The 22,393-nt window shown below is 43.5% G+C and overlaps 1 protein-coding gene across 2 annotated transcripts in view; it reads right to left on the reverse strand.

The window, feature by feature from the left end:
- EFCAB5 (EF-hand calcium binding domain 5) overlaps nucleotides 1-20,834 on the reverse strand; it is a 207,129-nt gene extending 186,295 nt beyond the window's left edge. The window contains exons 1-3 of one of the 2 annotated variants that reach the window (XM_069226262.1): nucleotides 20,557-20,834; nucleotides 13,072-13,631; nucleotides 814-970 (exon numbers count right to left, since the gene is read on the reverse strand). In XM_069226262.1, coding sequence (XP_069082363.1) covers nucleotides 814-970; nucleotides 13,072-13,625 — 711 coding nt within the window. In that variant the 5' untranslated portion in view covers nucleotides 13,626-13,631; nucleotides 20,557-20,834. The remainder of the gene's footprint in view (nucleotides 1-813; nucleotides 971-13,071; nucleotides 13,632-20,556) is intronic. The other variant, XM_069226263.1, reaches the window with a different exon arrangement.
- Between the last annotated feature and the right edge of the window lie 1,559 nt (nucleotides 20,835-22,393).

Genomic DNA, 22,393 nt, shown 5'->3' on the forward strand with positions numbered 1-22,393 from the left:
ATACCTGCACAAGGAAGGCACTGAAGTAGAAGGGTAATGGTTGGGCCTAAATCAACATCACTATGTCCGAGTAGGCTCCCTGTTAACGACCTCAGCTTGAATCAGGAAAAATTGGCAACAGCAACATGACCTCAACTCAGCATGTATGTCGAACTGTCCTTCTCTGTTTAACTTTTCATTTGCTGACACAGGGCACTAGCAGTCTTGGTTCCCTTTGTGACACTTACACTGTATTTAGTGGCTATATCTGTTGGTTTGTGTGTTTCTCAAGTCTATATTACCAACACCTGTTCCTTTTCTTTAGAGTCCGGTATAAACAAATTTATCAGAACGGTAGACACTTCTTGTCCTTGCTGTTATTGAGTTAAGATCCCGTAATGCCAGTGAAGGCCTTTGTGAAATATTCAGGTGTTTGTCTGCAGTTCATGTGTATGGCCAATGGAAACTACAATTAAAACTATGTTTAGCATAGTCAGAGGCCTGGGTAGTTCATGATCTTTTGAGAGCACCTAGTGGTAAATGGAAAGCAGACACTGCCACTGACCAGTGGTTGAACAAAGAGCATGTGAGTGAATCTGGGTGGCTCCAGAAACACAAATATCCAGGTTCACACACAATCATAACCTTTCGCCCACTGATATAGATGAATCTCTCATTTACCAAAACCACACAAAACTCTCATCACCTCCCCACAGGGAAACAAAAGTGACCATGGGCAGGCGTGAGAGGAGAAGTATTTGCTTCTCAAGAGGAATCCCAAGCGTGCAAGGATCACTGTCCACCCACCTCGCTAAAGTACTGGGCTCATCTTACCACTGCAGCCGGTATCCGACCGCTAACATCCAGCGTCCACTCTGGAAACTGCAAGGCCAGTGCTTCCTTCCGCGTCTCCTTCACCTGTGCCTCGATGTCCTCCAGCTTCTCCCGCTTCTCTAGCGTCTCCTTCATCTCCTGCTTCAGCTGGGCCAGCCTGGCATTGGCAAAAACAGGAATATCTCATCAATCTCATTGCTTCAGCTCAACCCGGAAGATTACATCTCATAAATTCAACAGTAGACACAAACGCCTCTGGACTCCATTCCCAGACTGCCAACCAAATCTGATCTTTTGGTTGGGTGCTCTGAATATGTCTACAAACGACACAAGTACCATGAGTAAGAATGAAGGTCTACAGACAAGGCTTGGAGCCCACCTGCTGTAAGCACCAGTGTTTCCTTCTTCAGTCATAAGGTGGCTTCAGGCAATTCAATTTGTAGTTTGGCTATACAAGTTGCTCTTTAGTTCGCACAATTTTCTCTGCACTCTTTCCTACTGCTCACAATATAGTCTGCACTGTGATGCATTTTTGTAATACCTTACTTTTTAGTACCTTTTTGGTTTAAACGAATTACATGTCTACAAAGTATCTTTTTTATCTGATGGTGTGAGTGCACATATTTTGGTGTGTATTGATACTCATGTTTTTGGAAGGTGGATGATTTTTAGGATTGAGCTGAGGGTTGGTTCACTTTCCTTGGAAGAAAACCCTTTGAACATGTAACCTATGTAACCCTGTGCTCCTCCACAAAAAATAATTTAGTCATAATAACAAAAATGTATGCAATAAACTACTGCCTAAAAATCATCTAAACTTCAAAACTTATGCATATAACCACAATAGTTCATTAACAATAGCTTAAATATGGGTTGAATAATAAACACCAAATATGTAAACACACATCCAAGATACCTCCATAAATCTCTCATTCCCTCTAAAATATATCTCATACTGCCCACCCACCAGAAAAAACGTATTTGCAAAACCTTCTCCAAAAAACATCAATACTAAAACAGTAGTACCCCAAGAAAGTAATTCCTATACACCCTCATCAGAAAATCATAATGCATGCATAGATGAAGGCATATTTATCGCTAAACAAAATAAATGCCCATAACCCCCGAAATGATGAAAATGCTAAGCCTAAAACTTTTCAGTGCCTGTATTGCAAATCATTTCTCCCTAAATTACATTATACATAGATAATTGTGTAGCCATACACACTGTTAAAATTAGCCATGGAATTTTGTATTTTTTTAACATCAGTAAGGGCTGCATAGAACATGTATATATGCATGTGGTATTTCTATAACACAAACCTATCCAAAAGGCAGCATAGTGCCGTACAAGGAACAGACAAGCATAAAGTCAACATATGATAGGAGAAGTAGCTGGTTTGTGGACCGTTGCTGCAGTGGTATGTAGTGTTCCTTAAAGAGGTGCAGCTGTTTCCTGAACTGAAGCAGGGTTGGAGCACTCCTGATGGTTTCTGGGATGTTATTCCAGGCCCTCCTTTAACAGATGGGAAAGGCCTGCTGACTATCTTTTTCATTTTTAAAATTCTTATTCTGCAGTCTGAAGGTGACAGGCAGACGTGAATTAGAAAACCCAATTTTTCAACGCAATTTTGGCATTTTACTGGGACATATCCAATTTTTACTATTTTTTGTGCTTTTAGCCTCCTTCCATTTAGGGACAGAAATGGGTGTGAAAGCTAAACATTTCTGGAAAGTAGACAAAATTCTGGATTCGGCAAGGGGTAATTTGTGTAGATCCTACAAGGTTTTCCTACATAAAATAACAGCTGAAATAAAACAAATATTGAAATTGAGGTGAAAAAACAGCTATTTGTCTCCACGTTTTACTCCGTACCTTTTTCCTGCAATGTCAGATTTTTTAAAGCAATATACCGTTACGTCTGCTGGACTCTTCTGGTTGCCGGGATATATAGGGCTTGAAGTTTCAGCAAGAACCCTTGGTACCAAGAGCCAATAAATGAGCTGCACCTTGCAATGGGTTTTCATTGTATACTGGGTATACAGCAATTCATTTGGTGAAATATAAAGAGTGAAAAATAGGTATCAAGGAAACCTTTGTATTTCCAAAATCGGCACAAGATAAGGTGTTGAGAAGCAGTGGTGATTTGCATATCTTTAAATTCCTGGGTGCCCATACTAGCATGTGAATTACAGGGCATTTCTCAAAAAGACGTCTTTTTTACACACTGTCTTACATTTGGAAGGAAAAAATGTAGAGAAAGACAAGGGGCAATAACACTTGTTTTGCTATTCTGTGTTCCCCCAAGTCTCCTGATAGAAATGGTACCTCACTTGCGTGGGTAGGCCTAATGCTTGCAACAGGAAACGCAAAATGGACAGATCACATTTTTACATTGAAATGTGACGTGTTTTTTGCAAAGTGCCTAGCTGTGGATTTTTGCCTCTAGCTCAGCCGGCACCTAGGAAAACCTAATGAACCTGTGCATTTTTTAAAAACAGACACCTAGGGCAACCCAGGATGGGGTGACTTGTGGCGCTCTCATCGGGTTATGTTACCTAGAATCCTTTGCAAACCTCAAAATTTGGCACAAAAAACACTTTTTCCTCACATCTCGGTGATAGAACTTTCTGGAATCTGAGAGGCGCCACAAACTTCCTTCAACCCAGCGTTCCCCCAGGTCTCCCGATAAATATGGTGCCTCACTTGTGTGAGTAGGCCTAGTGCCAGCAATAGGACATGCCCCAAAAAACTATGTGACCACATCAACATTATCAAATTATCAAAATTATCAAACGCATCCGCCCGCCTGATCCTCAACATACCCCGCCGATGTCACATCTCCCCTCACCTGAGGGACCTCCACTGGCTCCCCGTGGACAAGAGGATCACCTTTAAACTCCTCACCCACGCACACAAGGCTCTACACGACACCGGACCCACCTACCTGATCACCAGACTCAACTTCTACGTTCCCTCACGTCAACTATGCTCTGCCAACCTTGCCTTCGCCATCGTCCCCCGAATCCAGCGCAAGACCTCTGGCGGCAGATCCTTCTCCTACCTCGCCGCCAAGACCTGGAACGCACTCCCAACCTCACTACGCCAGACCCAGTACCTCCTCACCTTCAGGAGACTCCTCAAGACATGGCTCTTCGAACGATAGCAGCACCATCCCCCCCCCCACCCCCACCCCCCTAGCGCCTCGAAACCCTAACGGGTACATAGCGCGCTTTATAAATTATTGATTGATTGAAAACTACCTGTTTTTGGGGGGGCTGCGTTTTTGGTCCCGGGCTCAGCAGCCATCTAGGGAAACCTACCAAACCCAAACATTTCTGTGGATCCCCCATTGTTTTCTTACCTAGAATCCTCAGCAAACCTCAAATTTAGCTACAAAATCATTTTTTTTCTCCACATTTCTATGTGGGATCACCGCACTGGGACAAATTTCCTACCACCCAACATTCCCCTCAGCCCCCCGGTAAAAATGATACCTCACTTGTGTAGGTGGGCCAAGTGCCTGTGACAGGAAAGAGCCAAAAACATGTAAAAAAAGAGGGAGAACCTAAAGGGGTCCAAAAGGGCAGTTGAAAAAAACCGTTTTTAGGCTGACAAATGGGGCAGAATTTGTATTGTCATAGATGCTACAATGCTGGGTGGTAGTAATTTTGTGGATTCTTGCAGATTCCGGAAAGTTCCATCACAAAAATGTAGGAAAAATGTGGAATTTCAAGCAAAGTTGGAGGTTTGCAGGGCATTGTGGGTAAGAAAATGGTGCGGGGTGCATGTGAAGCACACCACCCTGGACTCACCCAGATGTTTACTTTTCAGATGTGTCTAGGTCTCGTAAATTTTTCTAGACAGCAGCGTCCCAAAGTCCAAAACGTGCTGCCCTCACCATTCCAAGTGAGACGATTTTGAGAGTTAGAGAAGCTCTCGTGGCCCAAATTAAAAACAAAACCCAAAATAATCCAATGTCATCTTGCTTGCCGTGGGGTCAGATGTTTTAGTGTGCGGGGGAGAGCTGAAAGACTGTTACCCCCTTCAGTTGGGGTGGGGGCATAACCATGCCCATACTGGTTGGTAGCCACCAGCCCACTATTTTTTTTTTTTTAATTCGCTGGCATCTAGTAGGCTAAATAAAATAGGCTGATCTGCCCCCAAGGGTGGCAGAAATGGCCTAAAATAAATTTGCCCCCCCCCCCCAGGGGAGTGACCCTTGCCTAAGTGGTCGCTCCCCTTGCGTGAAATTGGCGCAAAAAAATCCCTAGTGTCTAGTGGTTTCTGCCCCCAAAAATAATTTTCCCCCAGGAGAGCGACCCTTGCCTAAGGCGGGTCGCTCCCCACATGTCAAAAATGAAAAAAAAAATATCCCTGGAATCTAGTGGCTTCTGCCTCCCCTGGGGTCAGAAAAGGCCTAATAGTAAATTGCCCCCCTGGGGAGCAGCTCTTTCCAAAGGACCAGCTCCCCTTATGTATACATTTTAAATAAATTAAACTACCTGGTGACTAGTGGGCATTACAGCAGCCCGATTGCTTCACGATCGGGCTGCAGAAATGCTCACAGAGGCATGAAAGGAAAGGCCTGTCCTTTCTTTTTATGTCCCTGCCTGCCCCCACCTCCCGATCGGAAAAGAAATGCAAAGCATTTCTCTTCCAATCACGCTGGAAGCTGAGCTTCTAGAGCGATGGGAGGTGACCTCTGATGAGGTTAGTGCACGGTTGCACGCTGACGTCATCAGATGTCACTAGGAGGGGGGTAGTCGGGGGTGGAAGGGGAAGCAATTCCCCTTCCGTCCCTGTTGGGGGTGTGGGTGGGAGGCCCAGGAGGGGAGCACTAGTGCTGACCCTTTAGGCCGGGTGCAGGACGAGCTGGTCTCGTCCTCGGCACATGGCAACCATGGCCAAGGACGCGACCAGCTCATACTGTGCACCCGAGGGGTTAATTTGAAAGGCCCTAAAAGTTCTAGATCTGAGTATGATCTACATTGATTGTAATATATATTGATGTTGTAGGAAACTGGATTGTTCAGCCATTTTGGGAGAGGCTTCAGTGTTAGGGTGCTTTAAACTTGTGCTCAGAATCCTTCAGGAGTGATGCACTCTTCTGTCTATCATTATCTCCACCAATGACAACATACACAGAGATATCAGGGCCCATGGTAGAAATGTTGAATGGTATAAGGGTGAAAACAGTGGCACTGGACTCCACCACACTCACTCACCTGCAGGGTCTTATACAAGGGCAAAGAGCTGTCTAATAACTTGCCATACAGGATTTTGTTCTTAACTGTATAGCAGGAGCGGCTTCTTCACAATGGCCAAGGAGAGTTGCACCCCTGGCTAAGCCAGCAGCAGAAAAATAAAACAATAGTTCACTATTTCTTTATTTTTCTTCTGCAGGCTCAGCCAGCAGGATGCGAAGGGAGGGGCGGGGCTGGGCCACAAGATGGGGGAGGAGGAGAGAGTGCACTTAAGTGCACATGTGTGTTTGGCCAGCCGGCTCAGGCTGGCTAAGCACACATGTGCACTTAGGTTTCTCCAGTCCGGTTGTGTTGAACAGCCAGGCTGGAGAAACTGCATAGGCCCCAGTGTTGTGTCTGAGCAGCAGTCCAAGCCGCTCAGACCAATCCTAAAGCTGCTATCATGCTAGCTTTAGCATGAAAGCGCCAGGATTGCTAGGGAGCCTGTGCTGGTGTCCCAGTGAATGCTGTGACACCAGAAGAAGAGGAGCAAGGCAGCAGGAGACGGCAGCATCCCTAAATGTAAGTTAATTCTATTTTATTTATTATTTTCACTCCCTCTGTTTCTGGTCTCCCCTCCACTTGAAATTCGTGGTGGCCGCTGCTGCTGTATGGATATACATTAGCAATCTCTCAACGTCATTGCTCTCTGTACTCTGATGTGGAATTTATCATTCCTGAGAACTAAACATACACAGAATGGGTACCTTAACCCCTTCCCCGCCACAGATGTAATGGTTACGTCTGGTGGCGCGGCGCTGAGGCGCCATGAACGTAACCATTACATCCTGGTATAGGTTCTCGGGGGAAGTGCTAACGCTCCCCCGAGGGCCTCCCCCCCCCCCAGGGCAGGGCTGAAAGGGGAATCGCTTCCCCTTCCACCCCCGCCTCTCCCACCCCACCAGCGTCAACGGGCACTGACCTCATCAGAGATCAAGGGCCAGATGTAGCAAGCAGTTTTGCCCATTCTGTGTCTATGGGAAGATGTGTTCGTACATATGGCCCCAACTCCCGTCGCGCTGGAAGCAGTTAATCAGTTTCTCCTCAGTACATGGGGCAGGGGAGGCAGAGAGGCACGAAAAGGGAAGGAAATGCTTTTCCTTCCCTTTTCATGTCTCTCTGTGCATTTTCTGCAGCACAATCGCATAGCGATCGTGCTGCAGGAAGCCACTAGAAACCAGGGAATTTTTTTTGTTTGTTTTGAAATTGCCATAAGGGGAGTGGCCCCTTCGGCAAGGGCCACTCCCCAAGGGGGGCATTTTATTTAAGGCCATTCCTGACCCCCGGGTGCAGATCGGCCCATATTAATTAGGTGGTTTTGCCCCCGGGGGGGCAGAAACCACTAGACACCAAGGATTTTTTTATTGTTATTTATATTGATAAGGGGAGCAACCCCTTAGGCAAGGGTCGCTCCCCATGGGGCAATTTTTTTATTAGGCCTTTTCTGCCCTCCCCCCCCCCCCCGGGGGGCAGGTAGGCCTGTATTAATTAGGCTGATCTGCCTAGGTGGGGGGCAGAAGCCCCTTGACACCAGGGATCACGGTAGTCGTGTTTGCACGACACAGGACAGTGTCGAGGACACATATGGTGGGCAATTTAAAGGCCCCGGGAATAGATCAAAGATCAAAAAGAGGGGCTGTAAACATAAGTCGGTCCATTGTGATGATTCCTCAGGTAGTGCTGAGGTAGAATTAAGTTGCTCTTCTGATTTTGAGTCTGGGGATTCAGGAGAGGATGATGTGATCCTGGTAAAAGAGTCTATGGAAATAGGAAAAGTGCCTCAGAAAGCATGTTAATGGATCCTAAGGGAGGTTTAAAGGATAAAATAGTGGATGTCGAGGACCTTCGTCAGTGGGTCCATAGGGCAGTATGTTTGTTAGGTAATGCTAACACTGCTCTTTCGGTGGAGCGAAGAAAGAGCATTTTACTTAAAATAGATCCAAAACTTATTGATTTGGCAAATAACGAAGCAGGGCCAGCTGCAAATGGGTTGCTTTTTGGAGACAAATTTATTAAGTCTATGTCTAGGTTTGTAGAGGCTTATTCATCCATCCAGAAATCACAGAGAGATATAAAGAGGGTGTTTCAGAATCATGTTTTTGGTGGGGCTGGAAAAACAATGGGTCGTTTTTCCAGCTGAGGATTGGGAATTACAAGAGCTTCATTTTCCCGTGGATATGGCCCCTCATATTACAGCGGAAAGTTGTTCTTCTACCCTCAACGTCAATGTCATAGGGGACGTGGAGGACGTGGTGATCGAGGAAATAGAGGAACAGGTAAGTTTAGACCATACTGTTTTCCCCATAAAAATTGGGCGGCAGACTTGCCCAGTTTTATCACAATTGGGTTTGTATAACCAAAGATCCTTGGGTATTGCTGACGGTTCAAGGTTATCAAATAGAATTTTTAGGAGTGCCATCTCAGGGTTGGATCCCAAGCGGGGTACGGTTCGATACAAAACAAGCAAAATTGGTGACAAGGAGATTTGGGAACTCAAAGAAAACAATGCCATTGTAGAGCCAGGTCAGGAACTAGGGGGATTTGTAAGCAATATTTTGCTAGTAGAAAAGGACAAAGGTATGAGACCTGTTATAAATCTAAGGAGTTCAAACGATTGGGTGGTGTATCGCCATTTCAAAATGGAAAGGATGCATTTGTTGAGGGACATTTTACAGACATGATTGGATGACTCGTTTGGATTTGAAAGATGCGTATTTAACAATTCCAATATGGAAGCCGCATCAGAAGTACCTCATGTTCAAGTGGTTCGGGAAAATTTTGAAGTTTGTTTGTCTACCATTTGGCCTATCATCGCATCCTTGGTGTTTTACCAAAGTTTTACGTCCGGTAACGTCCTTTCTGAGAGAGAGAGAGGGATTTGGTTAATTATCTACCTAGACGACATTTTGATCATGGATCAGTGCAGATTGAAGGTGATGGAACATACTCAGCTGGCAGTAAGTGTGTTGGAGTCATCAGGTTTTGTAATAAACAGGGAAAAGTCATGTTTGGTGCCAAATCAGGAGACTCAGGTTTCCAAGTGAATATAATAGAAGGGGTTTTGAAGTTGAGACGAATGGGGAAGGAAATTTGGAAAGTTTTGAAACTAGATCAAATTTCCTTGAGAACGTTGGCTCGTGTGATAGGCCTTTTATCTTCTACAATACAGGCTATTTTTCCTGGTTCTTTGAATTACCGAGCTTTACAGAGGTTGAAAGCGGATCATTTAAGAAATGGTATGAAATATTCGGAGGAACTTATCCCAACTATGGAAGCGAGGGAGGAACTCAATTGGTGGTTGAAAAAACATGGAAGCTTGGAACGGGAAGATGATTTTTGGCAAAAGTCCAGAGTTGATAATAGAATCAAGTGCGAGTTTAGATGGTTGGGGGGCTCGATGTGGTTCTCTTTTGGCAGGAGGTCAATGGGTGGTAGAAGAAGAAATACTTCACATAAATTGTTTGGCGTTGTTGGCAGGATCCTTTGCAATAAAATGTTTTACAACGACAGGGTGAAATGCTCAATCCTGCTGAGGATGGACAATGTTTCGGCGGTCCTGTATGTAAACAAATTTGGCAGTCCGAAATCAAATAATTTAACAGAGATAAAGAAGGGATTTTGGGGATATTGTCTGAAGGGAGATCTGTTGGTTCAAGCAGAACACATACCAGGGTTAAACAATGTGGAGGCATATTGATGTTCTCAGAATTTCAGGGAAAACAGCGATTGGATGCTATGCAGACAGGTTTTCTTTCGGGTGCAAGGACTCTGGTGTCCCTTTGGGGTGGATCTCTTCGCCAACAGGATAAATGCTCAGGTGACCAAGTTTTTCAGTAGGCATCCGGATCCGGAAGCAGCAGGGATAGATGCCTTTCGGCAGGATTGGAAGGGTCTCAAACCGTATGCGTTTCCACCTTTTTCAATGATTGCCCAGGTGACTCTATTAGTCAGGAGGTGGAAGGAGACAGTTGTAATAGTAAATCCGCTTTGGGGAGCTCAGGTGTGGTAGCCAATTCTTCTGGAACTGTCAGTGGACTTTCCAATCCTATTACCATGGTTTCCGGAACTATTAGTAGGTCCAACAGGAGAAATGTACGAGTTAATAGCATCAGGACAATTGAGACTAGTGGCATGGAGAATTTCAGTAGAATATGGGAAGTGCCAGGCTTTTCAGAACAGGCTGCAACTCTTATTAAGGAATCCTGGGCCAATGGTACAAGCAATATTTATAGATTGGCATGGCAGAAATGGGTTTGCTGGTGCATAGAGAAAGGTTGTGACCCATTTCAGCATCTTCAGTAGAGGTAGTAAATAATTTAAAGAGGGGTTGACTTATAGAACAGTCAATGTTTACAGGTCAGCTATTGCGGCTGGTCATGTTTTAGTGAACGGTGTTTCCATTGGTCAGGATGTACTATTACGAAGATTGATGTGGAGTAGAAGCTTAGCCAAGCCAACAGTTTCTAGATATAATTCTGTATGGGATGTATCTAAGGTTTTGAATTTTTTGCTTAGTTGGGATTCTAATTAATGTTTATCCTTGAGAGATTTACCTATGAAGTTGACAATTTTGTAATGCTTGATTTCATTTCGAAGGGTCTCTGACATGAGATCTCTGGATGTGACAAGTAGAATTTATTCACCAGAAGGTATATGTTTTTATCTTTCTAGAAGGACGAAAACAAATCCCTTCTCTATATTTTATCCATGTTTTTGAGGAGATGGAGAAATTGTGCATGGTTAAGTGTGTCAAGGAGTATGAAAGGAGAACGGTTCTTGTGAGACCGAGAGGGGTGTATCAGTTATTAATTTCATTTCAGAAACCATTTAAGGCAGTATCCTCTCCAACTCTTGCAAGATGGGTAAAGGAGGTAATGAGTAGAGCAGGCGTGGATATAAGCATGTTTGGTGTACATTCTGTGAGAGGAGCGGCTGCTTCTGAGACGTTCTTGATGGGTTCAAGGTGGTTATGTCATACAGATGAGTGGATTTTTGCATGCCTGAATGAGTTCTAGGGGAGATTTATGGAATAATCTACAAGGGTACAGTTTGAGGTGGATTCTGGTTTTATCTAACAGTCTTTGAGGGAACAGGGTATGGCTAGGATTACTTTGGTGGAAAACATTAATAGATAGTTCATGCAACATCAGAGATCAATATTCTTCACAGAGAAGGCTTCTGAGCAAAGGGACTTGGTGGATGGTTGAGCATCTTATGCTTCTGCATCATCCTGATGAGACGACTGGATTTGGGCAGCAGAATCACCTGAATTGTGGAGTACTAGGTACAAGTCCACACCACATGACGCCTGTCGGCCCAATCCGGGTTTTCTGACTAACTGCCAGCACCTCATCTCTGTCCAAGAGCAGGAATGATTGTGGATGACAAGGAAGACTCCTCAGGGGAACTGTGGTCGATCAGATCTCATCCCTTTCTCTCAGTTACATTAGTCTCACACAGGCAAGGACAACAGAGGAAAAATATGGTTCAATAAGGATTTATTGAAGTAACTGCATCTTAGATAAAATGGCATGTATTGCAATAACTAAAATGATTTAAAAAAACAGAAGCAAAAAGGTGACAAGGAACGTGAAACACAATAACAGTCCCACCATACTGTCACGAAGAGTGATATATATCTTTCCTATCTAAGCTATGTTAGAGCACAGCATAATAAGCCCTTATTCGCCCTTGAGATTTCCCCCTGGGAAGACATCATACCCCATACCTGAGCAAGGAAGCCTGTTGCCTAAAAAGACACTGTCCCCATGTAGGCCAGGGATTCGGTAGTCTAAGCAGTCAGCTGTAGCACAGGCAATCAGCATGCAGGTGTGGCCATCTGGCTGGAATCTCCCTCTAACGTGTATGGGACAAAGAAGTGTTTTTATAATAAACCAGTTGATATTCTAAGAAACAGGTTCCCGCGTAAGGATATGTATGTTTCTGTGAATGATGGAGACACAGCGTACCACTTTTTGGCAGCAACCCTATCTGACTGCAGCCTTGAGGAAAGCACAGAGTGCAATGCTAAGAACGTAATGCTTTCCTAGGCGAAGGAACAAATAGATAGACAGAATAAAACAACACCGCAAACCTGACTAATGCTAGAAAAATAAAGCGATGCTGAATAAAATGAAACTGGCCTAAAGTGCACAATGACAGGCCCCACTGAATTTACGTGGAACAGACTTGTCTGACTCGAACAGCCAAAAATCTGTAAAGCCTCCCCAAAATTGTATTCTTGGACAGATGTGGAACCCCAAAAATCTTACTGTCACAGTAGCATGGTATTCTGGAATGGTTATGGAATGTTTGTTGTTGGTTTGCTGAGGAGGGACACCTGTCGGGTGACAAGGCTTAGAGCAGAAGGAGACATGGCCACCTATCACTTTTCGGTTACATGAATGGTAGGTATTCTCTTTACATCCGTTTTTTAAAATGTATAAATACCAAGCAAACAGTACAGAAGTGTCATCAAATTAGGGAATTGTCAACTTGAGAGTGAACTATCCAGCCAGAAACATGAATCTCTTGAACGGCCCATTCCTTCCTGTTTGATGTTGAATAGTGCCAGGTAGTTAGCATGCTCTGAAAGTAACACCCCTGAGACAGAGATGATAACAAAGTATTTTCAATGGAATGGTGAGCAAGAAACATGATTGTAGTGACATAACTGAGCCAGATGGCCCCAGAGCGGCATGTGCTAGGATGATAGTATGGCTTTAGGTCACAGGGAGACAGTCTTTCTGCAATTAGTTATGAACTAAGACTAAACCTCAGAGACTATTTAATGGTATACCATGCTCCTGTTACGTCAGATACTATAGTAAGAGACACTTTATACTCAGTCATGACTCCACATACATTAGCTAATAATAAAAACTGTGTACAGAACCTACAAACAGGAGAAGTGTGGTATGACATGCTATACAAAACATTATTACTATTGATATTATTATTGTTGTTAATAGTAGTAGTAGTAAGTAGTAGTACTACTAGTAGTAATAATACCTGTTGAACTCCAACTCGAAGACTTTGGATTTCAGATCCTTCACAGCTTGTTTCAAGCCCCTAGCATAAGCAGTGGTCTTCTGGCCACCTACAAACTGAGGGTTATTCCTCATCAGAGTCTCTGCCAAAAAGTTCACTGGATTGAACGTGGGTGATGTAGTTCCAGGGGGATCCAGTAGATGTCGCTTCTCCACCTCCTTTAGAAGCTTCTCCACACCAGGCACCAGGGTGGGCAGCAATTTGTCCAGCAGGTAAACCCTAGTGTCCACTGTCTGCTTATCTGCACTGAACCACTCACTGGCCAAGGGGTCCGGTGGTGATTTCTGACGCAGCTTCTCCTCTTCCGCCTTGACCTGGCTCAAGACATCCACGGTGGCCTGCTGCAGGTTAAGGCCTCTCTGCTGGACTTTATCAAAGAAGTTTTGTTTCCACCTAGCATCTTCTGGCTCACCGACTCGACGGCCACTTCGTCTTCTGCTGCCAGCATTCTCACAGCCTGACTGATCATATTTCACACTAGGGACTGGCTTTCTGCTTTTGGAATCGGTCGCCATCTTTCACTGTAAAACATTTAAATTTATAAAGAGCAGCATTAGGAGGGGAGCTGACATTCTTCTTCATGAGCTAAATAGATTGTACAGACTGAACCACTCAAGCTAAGAATACATGAAATAGCTGAAGATTCTTAACCATAACTTTATTTTCTGATTGTATTGTGATGCAACAGAGAGCAACTGACCTATCACAAAGCTGCAATTTTCCCTATACCAAAACTAGTCATATGACAGAAACGGTATCATGGAAAAGATGTGGCCTAATGTTTAAGGTGACAACCGCTGAAGCAGAACCCCGAGGTTCCAATCCTGGCTTCCACATTTGAATATATGGATGGGGCCCAGGCAAACTGTTCAGACTCCAGGGCCCTACCTTCCTTATCTGCCAAACCTGAGAGAGCTTAGAAACAGGCTAACGCCTGAGTAAAATATGCTAACACCTTGGTTATATAAACTACAGAAATAAGTGAACTACTGAGCATTTCACTGTCTTAGAGAAAAAGAAAAATGTTCACAGCCCTCGGGCAGTAATCATTGCTTGCACATCATCAAATGTAATAAATAGATAAACATACACCTTTGTGAAAAGTGGGGTTTGATTCTGATAACCTATCTTGCTAAGAAAAACTTGATGTGGTTTGGGAAATGTACACAAAGTTTGGCAGACATTTGAAAAGTTCAAATTTGTAATTTTAAATTCCATGCAAATCGGTAAAGGGGGCACAGTTATTAGGTGGGATCTGCAAGTAGCTTTTCCTGCTTTGAGCGAAGCTCCAGAGTCTTTGCTGTGGAAAAAACTGCTAAACAGTATTAGGCCAAACGTGACATGAAGCTAGAAGGTTACTGAGACTTGGCCCTTTTAGTGGTTTAGTGTAAATCCATGCAGTAGTCAGGGTTGTGAAAAAAAGTTCGGTGAGATTCAAAAGGTTAAGCTTTTGTGTATCTGGACTAATCATTTGCAAACTATTTAAAGAATACTTGGTTAGTGTGAGGGAGCAAGGATCCAGGAAACCTGTTTGGCTGGCTTTGATTGGACAACTATGTTGTCCCTGCCATTCTGTGATGTATTGCATCCACAGCTACTCATATAATATATGCATTATAAAATATATTGGGGGAATGAGGATGTAGGGGAGCATATGCATACCCACAGAGGAGGGGTGGTATAATATAAAGACAAATCCTGCCTGCAATATTTAAAAACAAAATAGTTGTCAACAACATTGAAACAGGGTACTCCATATTGCTGTGGCCAGACGGCAAAGTGATGAATATTTGCACATTCTGTGATGCAATCATAAGGGCAATGAGAGAGCCTCCCATGAACCACAGAACACATGTGGAGGGGTTATAGAAGAGCAGATTCTGCCCTCACAGTTTAAAAAAAAATGTATTTAGTACGGCAGGTTTGCATGTATGGAAAACCTTGGCCCTCCTGTCAACTAGTTCCACATTGGACCTGCAAATGCAAGCACTCATGGCAGGCACCATATTGGATATGCAGAGCGCTTCTGAGATCTGCACACTTAAAAGAAGAAGCTAACAGTGGTGAAATGGATACTGGGACTGAGGAGCAGCTAGGCAGGTTGTGGCTGGATGACACGCACTAGGCCAGAACTAACACTGGACAGCCAAAGCTGATGCGTAATAGTTTCTGCGCACATGGTGAATAGGGTCATAGCATGGAGGCGAGTCACTCCCTGAGCCCACAGCCTACTACACATGGCTGTACACACCCTGTTTTGAGGGCAAGTGCATTAACAAAGACCATACCCAGAGAGTGCACTGCTGAAGTTTGGCACACCTCTTTTGGGGGATCTGGGCACAGAGTGTGGATGAAGGGCACCCAAATGCTCTCTGCACTCAGCCAAAGGCTGTGCATAGGGGTTTCTCGTTTTAGCCAGGAGCCACAATATATCATTAAAACCTACACAATTAAGTGTTAAAGCATTGTTAGAGGGGTATTATGGCTATTGTGAGGCCAGCTCCTACTCTCGGAATCTTCTGGGTCTGAGCTGAGTGAATTATGAGTTGTGAGGGAACTGAATGCCTTTAGCAATGCCATCAAAGTTGTTAATAATTATGTTATCTATGATGTAACCTGTAATGTCATTTGTGATTTCATTTGCAACGTAATGTGTGACATATTTTGCATTTTGTATGTATTAGGTATCATTATTTCCCTAGAAATAAAATAACTTAGCCCAATAAAAAATAAAAAATAAATAAATGTATTTAAAAAAGAAATACATGATAATCATTGACAGAATTAATATACACCACCTCACTACTGGTTCAAGTTTAGCTTTTATATAAAACTGATATTGGCCATGCAAAACATAACAGCAGAAATAAAACAATCTCTTATTTCTTAATTATTCACAAAGAGCATCCACTTCACTCCTTTCTTTAACAACTGACTTCAACCAAAGTTTCATTCTTGTTAACCTGACCAAGTACATCAGACTACATTAAACCAAGCTCTTCCAATGAATGACTCAAATATTTATAGTATGTAAGCTTTGCATGATTAGCTCTACTTAATTCCTTCAACAACAGGTTGTAATAAAAAAACTTGGTTCTTTACTCATCAGGCCTCAAAAATTCTATTCGCCCACTCACTATGGCGAGTTATATTTTATCAGGTCGAGCTATTTTTAAGACCTGCTCCACCCTTCTGGCGAGTTGACAAAGAACAGGTGTTCTGTTCAGTCAGAAAGTGAAGGAGGTCTTTAAATCATCTTCTTGTCACATTTGCTCTGTTCAGTGATAGAGGTCAAAAGTCAGTTTGTCTTACAATTAATTTTCCTTCTGACTGCAGAGTTCCAGGATTTTGTCAGTTTTTTCCTAACAACATTTAAATAGCTAAGTCAACTGTACAAACATTTCAAAATATATTTCAGTATTTGTGAAAGCCCATTGTTTGTATTTCTGCGTGAAAACAAATCAGAACACTTTACTTGGTGATTAAATAAATGTTTTCTGGAACCCCAATTTCACAGATTTGGTAATACATTGTATAGTTTTATCAGTAAAGCTGCAAGTTAGTGGGAAGGTTTTTGGGCATTTCATGAAATGTTCCCTCGGTAATGACAGTGTGCAACCACATCATGCTTTAGTAGTACTGAAAATTAGTGTTTAAAAAATAAACCTGGAAACACTCCTGCCTTGGTAGCAATGCTATTAGTAAACTAAGAAGCAAGTAATAGATCATGTGTCCCCTATATGTGGGCTAGATTCTTTTTATACATGGAACAAACGTTTAGTCCATTTAATCAAACAAAGACGTTTTTTGTACAGAAGAAATGCTCACTTATTTGAAGGTACACTTATGTGTGGGAATGAAGAAAAAGGCGACCCTGTAAAGTGAAATATTTGCCTCGGCTCACAAAACTGTTACCCGTTTACAGGTCAAGTACATTACAGTTATGGTGGAGTTGATTATTCAAGTTACTCGACCTGCAGGTCTAGGAAAATTTTTATGATTTTTCGAGGCCTGCTCTTTTATTAAAAATCAAAAATCATTTCTGCACAGCCTTTAACTGCATGCCAGGAAGATCTAATTATAAATGAATGGCTTCAACCGCTAAGCAAGTTTCACACCCAGATATAAATTCCAAAGATAGGATATTACTTTTTTCCATTCTCTCAAAGATACTAAAATTCTGGACATCAACCACGTTAAGAAAGAGGTGGAAATTTTTATACATATACTTTTATAAGAGAAGACATTTATTTTCCCCAAAGTCTTAAAAAATTGAAACAGATCCGACCCTATCGAACTGACCTTGACTGACTTATTTTGTATATGAAGAGACCAAGAAAAATTATTAGCCATTGTACCTCCTAAATTGGTAATTTTCACTAAATCAAGTGGTTTATAACATACTTACCACTTATGAGGGATGTACAAATCTAAATCTCCAAAAGCTTTTTTCATTTACCAATGAATTATGAACACTAGCATATTTGGCCATGGCTGTTAGGTGCTCACCACACCACACCAGTTTGGACCCAGTCATATGCAAATCAGTCTTGACCCTGTTCCCCATAGGAACAGTCCAGCCTGAACTGCCAAGCCAGGTCGTCCCTGGACCGGAAACAAGCATCATAGGACCGATTTCATGGCATCGCCCTTCATCAACCAGGCTAGCTCGAATCCAGTGGCAAAGTGAGCACAGGACTCACATCTGGGCATACCCTTCCCACTTAGGACGACAAATGCAAGGAGAACAGATGATGGACGGAGTGCTTAACAATGCAAACATTCATCCCCAGTCACGAAGATCTGGGTTTAATCCCTTCAGCATTCCGTCCATCACTTGTTCTTTTTGTAATTGTTGCCCTAAGTGGGACGAGTAAGCTCAGACATGGGTCCCGTGCTCCCCATGCCACTGGAGTCAAGCTAGCCTGGCTGATGAGGGGTGAAACCCCGAAGCAGGTCCCAAGATGCTTATTTCCAGTCCAAAGAAGACCTGTCCTGACAGTTCAGGCTGGACTGTTCCCATGAGGAATAGGGCTGAGACTGATTTGCATATGGCTGGGTTCAAACTGGAATGGCATGGGTAACAAAAAAACTATGGTTTTAGGCCTTGATCTCTGTACTGGTGGTGAATGTTTGACATTGTTCAACATTCCGTCCATCACTTGTTCCTTCTGCAATTGTTGCCCTAAGTGGGACAGGTATGCCCAAACATGCGTCCCGTTCTCCCCATGCCACTGGAGTCAAGCTAGATTGGCTGATGAGGGGTGAACTGGTCTTAGGATGCTTGTTTCCAGTCCAGGGAAGACCTGGCCTGGCAGTTCAAGCTGGACTGTTCCCATGAGGAACAGGGTCACGACTGATTTGCATATGACTGGGTCCAAACTGGAATGTCATGGGTAGCAAAGAAACAATGGATTTAGGCCCAGATCTCTGTCTTGGTGTGAATTTTTGACATTGTTCAGCATTCCGTCCATCACTTGTTCTTTTTGCAACTGCCAGTACCAGGTCACAGAAAAGTTCCACATATTTGCATGGGGACAGTTCACTCCAGATACCAGAAGGTCATGTGCACATTACTCTCTATAGCAATGTCATCATCATATTCAGCGTGTTGCTCACCCCATTCCAGAAGTCCTGTATTTTAAGGCATATCTAGAGGGTGTGGTAAAAGTCCACCACAAGACCACAGCCTCTGGTGCACAAGTCCTCGAGAATTTGTCTGAATTAGGTCCCAAAACTTGATTTCTCAACTTTAATCCCCAGATGCAACGGGTCTCACATTTGCTCAAGTTAGAGCTATTAACATTGTAAACTCATAACAGGACTTTTCTTGCCACATGAATTGAAAGAAAAAAGATGACTGAGATCGCGCTATGCAAAACCCAGCGCGATTGCGCTGAAATTGAAAAACAAAACACCCAGTGAGATTGCGCTATGTAAAACCCAGTGCGATCGCACTGCGTGGAAAATAAAAAGATAAAGTAGTGCAGAAACCAGGCTGAAAACATGGAGCCTCGTATGTTTTCAGTAGTTGGCAGGTGCGCACGAGGAGGGCTAAACTCCGGAAAAGGCATTACGTATGCATGCCTTTCACTAATAAAATCAAGCGGATTTTAAAAGGCAAGCCTACGAACCAATGAAAGTGACAGGGGTGACGTGTGCTCAACCCTAAAAATGGTGAGTGAGCAATATTAAAAGCTTTCAAAAAAATCTTATTTACTCACTAAAGTAGTATTGTGTTTAACTTCATGACGTTTGCACAATTTTGTAGTTTTAGCGAGAAATACGCAAGTGCAGAAAGAAAACTTAGGGCCTTATTTGTTGACAAGTTAAATACTGTTATTATGGTTAACTGGACCTATACCACTGAGGTATCTGCAGTTGCAGCACATGGCAATGCTGAGACACGTTGTTATACTGAATTCTATTTTTGAAAATCAATAAATAAAGGACAAGGATGTTCCGTCCGCCATATTACAAGTACGTACCATATAACTCGAAAATCAGGGCCTTAGTAACTTAACACACAACAACTAGAGATTGACAGGACTGCACGCCGAAGCACCGTGTCAGCTGCTACTCTCTTCCTTCTTTAGCAGAACCAACCCCCACCCATGAGAAGACCTTAGGAAAGATATATCATATCCTTAGTGCATTAATAATTAATATCCGTATGTGCGTTATTGCGTTTCGACATGTATGAGCATAAGCGAAGAACGTGCGTACACTAAGGCCCGTATTTATACTTTTTTTAGCGCCGCATTTGCGTCGTTTTTTGACGCAAAAACGGCGCAAACTTGCAAAATACCATTGTATTTTGTAGGTTTGCGCCGTTAGCCGTCAAAAAGCGGCGCAAATGCGGCGCTAAAAAAAGTATAAATACGGGCCGTTTCCTGCAACATTTTCATATCTTGCAAAGCAGAAGGAACGTTATATTTGTACTCATTTCTACAAGTATTTTATATTAAATTCGCTGTCTGTATTTTGAAAGATTGATAACTTTAGTGAACTTCGGTTGTTCATTTGTGTTCTATTTTGTTGCTGTATTTGTAAAAGGTAGATGGAATTATTTCAGATATTTATTTATTCAAAACAGTGCGTGCTAAAATGAGATGTTGCATTTATGTTTGTGGTCTAAGCACACTGCAGTTTTGCTTTGTTGTAGCAACAACTATTTCGTGTACATGAAGACAAAGGATGACAGAAGTATGCCTAAAGAATGTCTGCATTTGTGCCGAAGGGGTAACAATAACGACATGCGCAGGCAGCCCGGAGCTCAAAGAGGCCCGAAATCTTAAACTAAACTCAATAAAAACATCTTCGAACAGGACTCGTACGAGTGCCCAGCCAGCTGCGTGTTACTGTATGGGTATGCGATGCCCAAACACCACACAGCTAAGACCTTGCCCATACCAAATGAAACCCATACATAGCCCTGCTCCTTACCTTTGCTATTGAATTATGAAGAAGGAAAGGCTGTGAGCACTGAAAAAATACGAACCGTGCCTGTGTTACACAGCGGCCTCCGTTGCTGGTGCAGTAACCCCCTAGGCTACTTTGCTCCCTACTCAGCATTACCCTTTCCGTCAGAACCAAGACCAGCGCCTCCCTTGCGCGGCACCTGTTCTTGCTTAATATTAATGATGTCCCGGTGGGTGCGGCGTTGTCCCAGTGCCGGTACACACTGTGCACGCAGGCTCCCTGCACTCCACCAGACTCTTGCTGTCAGTCTCTGCCAGGCTGTGTGTACAGAGGCCCCGTTGCTAAGCGATGCGTCCGAGCCGCCGTGCCAGTCGCTTGCTTGGTCACTCGCGCGCTCGTTCTCGCCCTCTTTCCCGCTCTAGCTCTCTGTCTATTTTGGGGGCAATTTGGCGTGCAGCTCGTGCAGACATATCCGTTACCCCATTGTCCGTGGCGTTGCAGTTGGTGGCTGGTGATCTTTGAAAGTGCTGGGCTCTGAATTCGAGCAAGCAAACCCAACATTTTTGGAGAGGGGGGGTCTCACCTATTGAGAAAATGAGGGGAAATGTGGGCTCAGATGATGCATTTTAAAAATCAATTTTCACGCAAATTTGTTAAAAACAAAAAGAGGCATAGACTCCGCCAAAAGGCACTAATGAAATATGTGAGCGCTTTCATGATGTGCCGATGAAGAATAATGCTTCCCAAGTGTTAACCAATTTTTTGTTTCAAAATTTGCTACGGGAGGCCCCTATATGGCAATTATTACCTCCAATAATCCACTGCCCGTTTCTGTGATACATGCCTTCTTTAAGCCTAGAATTAAATACTTTATGCCACTACCATAATTTTGCCATTCATGCTGCCCGGCTGTCATGAGTGCTCCATACGTCAAAATGTCAAATGTCAAAAATGTATATAGTATGACAGTGCCAATATTTTCTCATGCATGGCTCCCTTCCCCTCATGTGCATGGTTGCACTCCCTTAGGCCAAGAATTGCCTCCAATAAGCTAACACTAGCATTTTGCCAGTGGTGCTCCTATTTTCCAAGAACTGTCTCCAATATGCCAGGGCCTGCATTTTGCCACCAGTGCTCTCCCTTACCTTCCCTACTTCCAAAAGGCTAGTGCCAGTAGATGGACTCACTCACAAATATACTGACACCCTAACACACACTCACTCTCACATTCTCCCACTGACTCTCACTCATACTCATTTCACGCACTCTCACTCACTCTCAGGTACATGCACTCACCTATCACTTGGTAGGTAATTTCTGTGACTAGCCCCAGTCCTACCAGGAATCAGGCTTGGAGCCAAATAGCAGAGATGACTGTATTACCCCGTTATTTCCCATCCACTGACATGGCGGTCCGCCCACTCTGTTTAGATGTTGACGGGTCCAAAGATGAAAGTCTGCCGAAGAATAGCCATCACCACCAGGATTGTACACCCGCGTCGACAGTGCCATGGGCAAAAGCGGCTGGCGGCGAGACTCTAGCCACTTTTTCCTGCCGGACCAATCACGATGTGCCTTTCTGCCGACATAACTGTGGCATTTAAACCTCCACACCTGAGCTGGAGGATTGGGAGGCATATAAGTGCTAAACTGACCTTTCCTCAACTTTCTCAATTTTCTGCCGCCATAAACCCAATTGTGCAAGTCCTTCCTTTGCTGCTGCTACTGGACCAAGACAAAAATAAACCCTGTCATCACTGGAACCAAAGGTAATTGACTATTTTACCTGTTATCCTTGGAATTGTCAGTGTACATTAGCACTGGATTTGTGCGTGTTTAAAAAATACTTGCAAGCAATAGT

The sequence above is a fragment of the Pleurodeles waltl genome, chromosome 3_1 (assembly GCF_031143425.1).
Source record: "Pleurodeles waltl isolate 20211129_DDA chromosome 3_1, aPleWal1.hap1.20221129, whole genome shotgun sequence".
In the NCBI taxonomy this organism is placed as follows: domain Eukaryota; kingdom Metazoa; phylum Chordata; class Amphibia; order Caudata; family Salamandridae; genus Pleurodeles; species Pleurodeles waltl.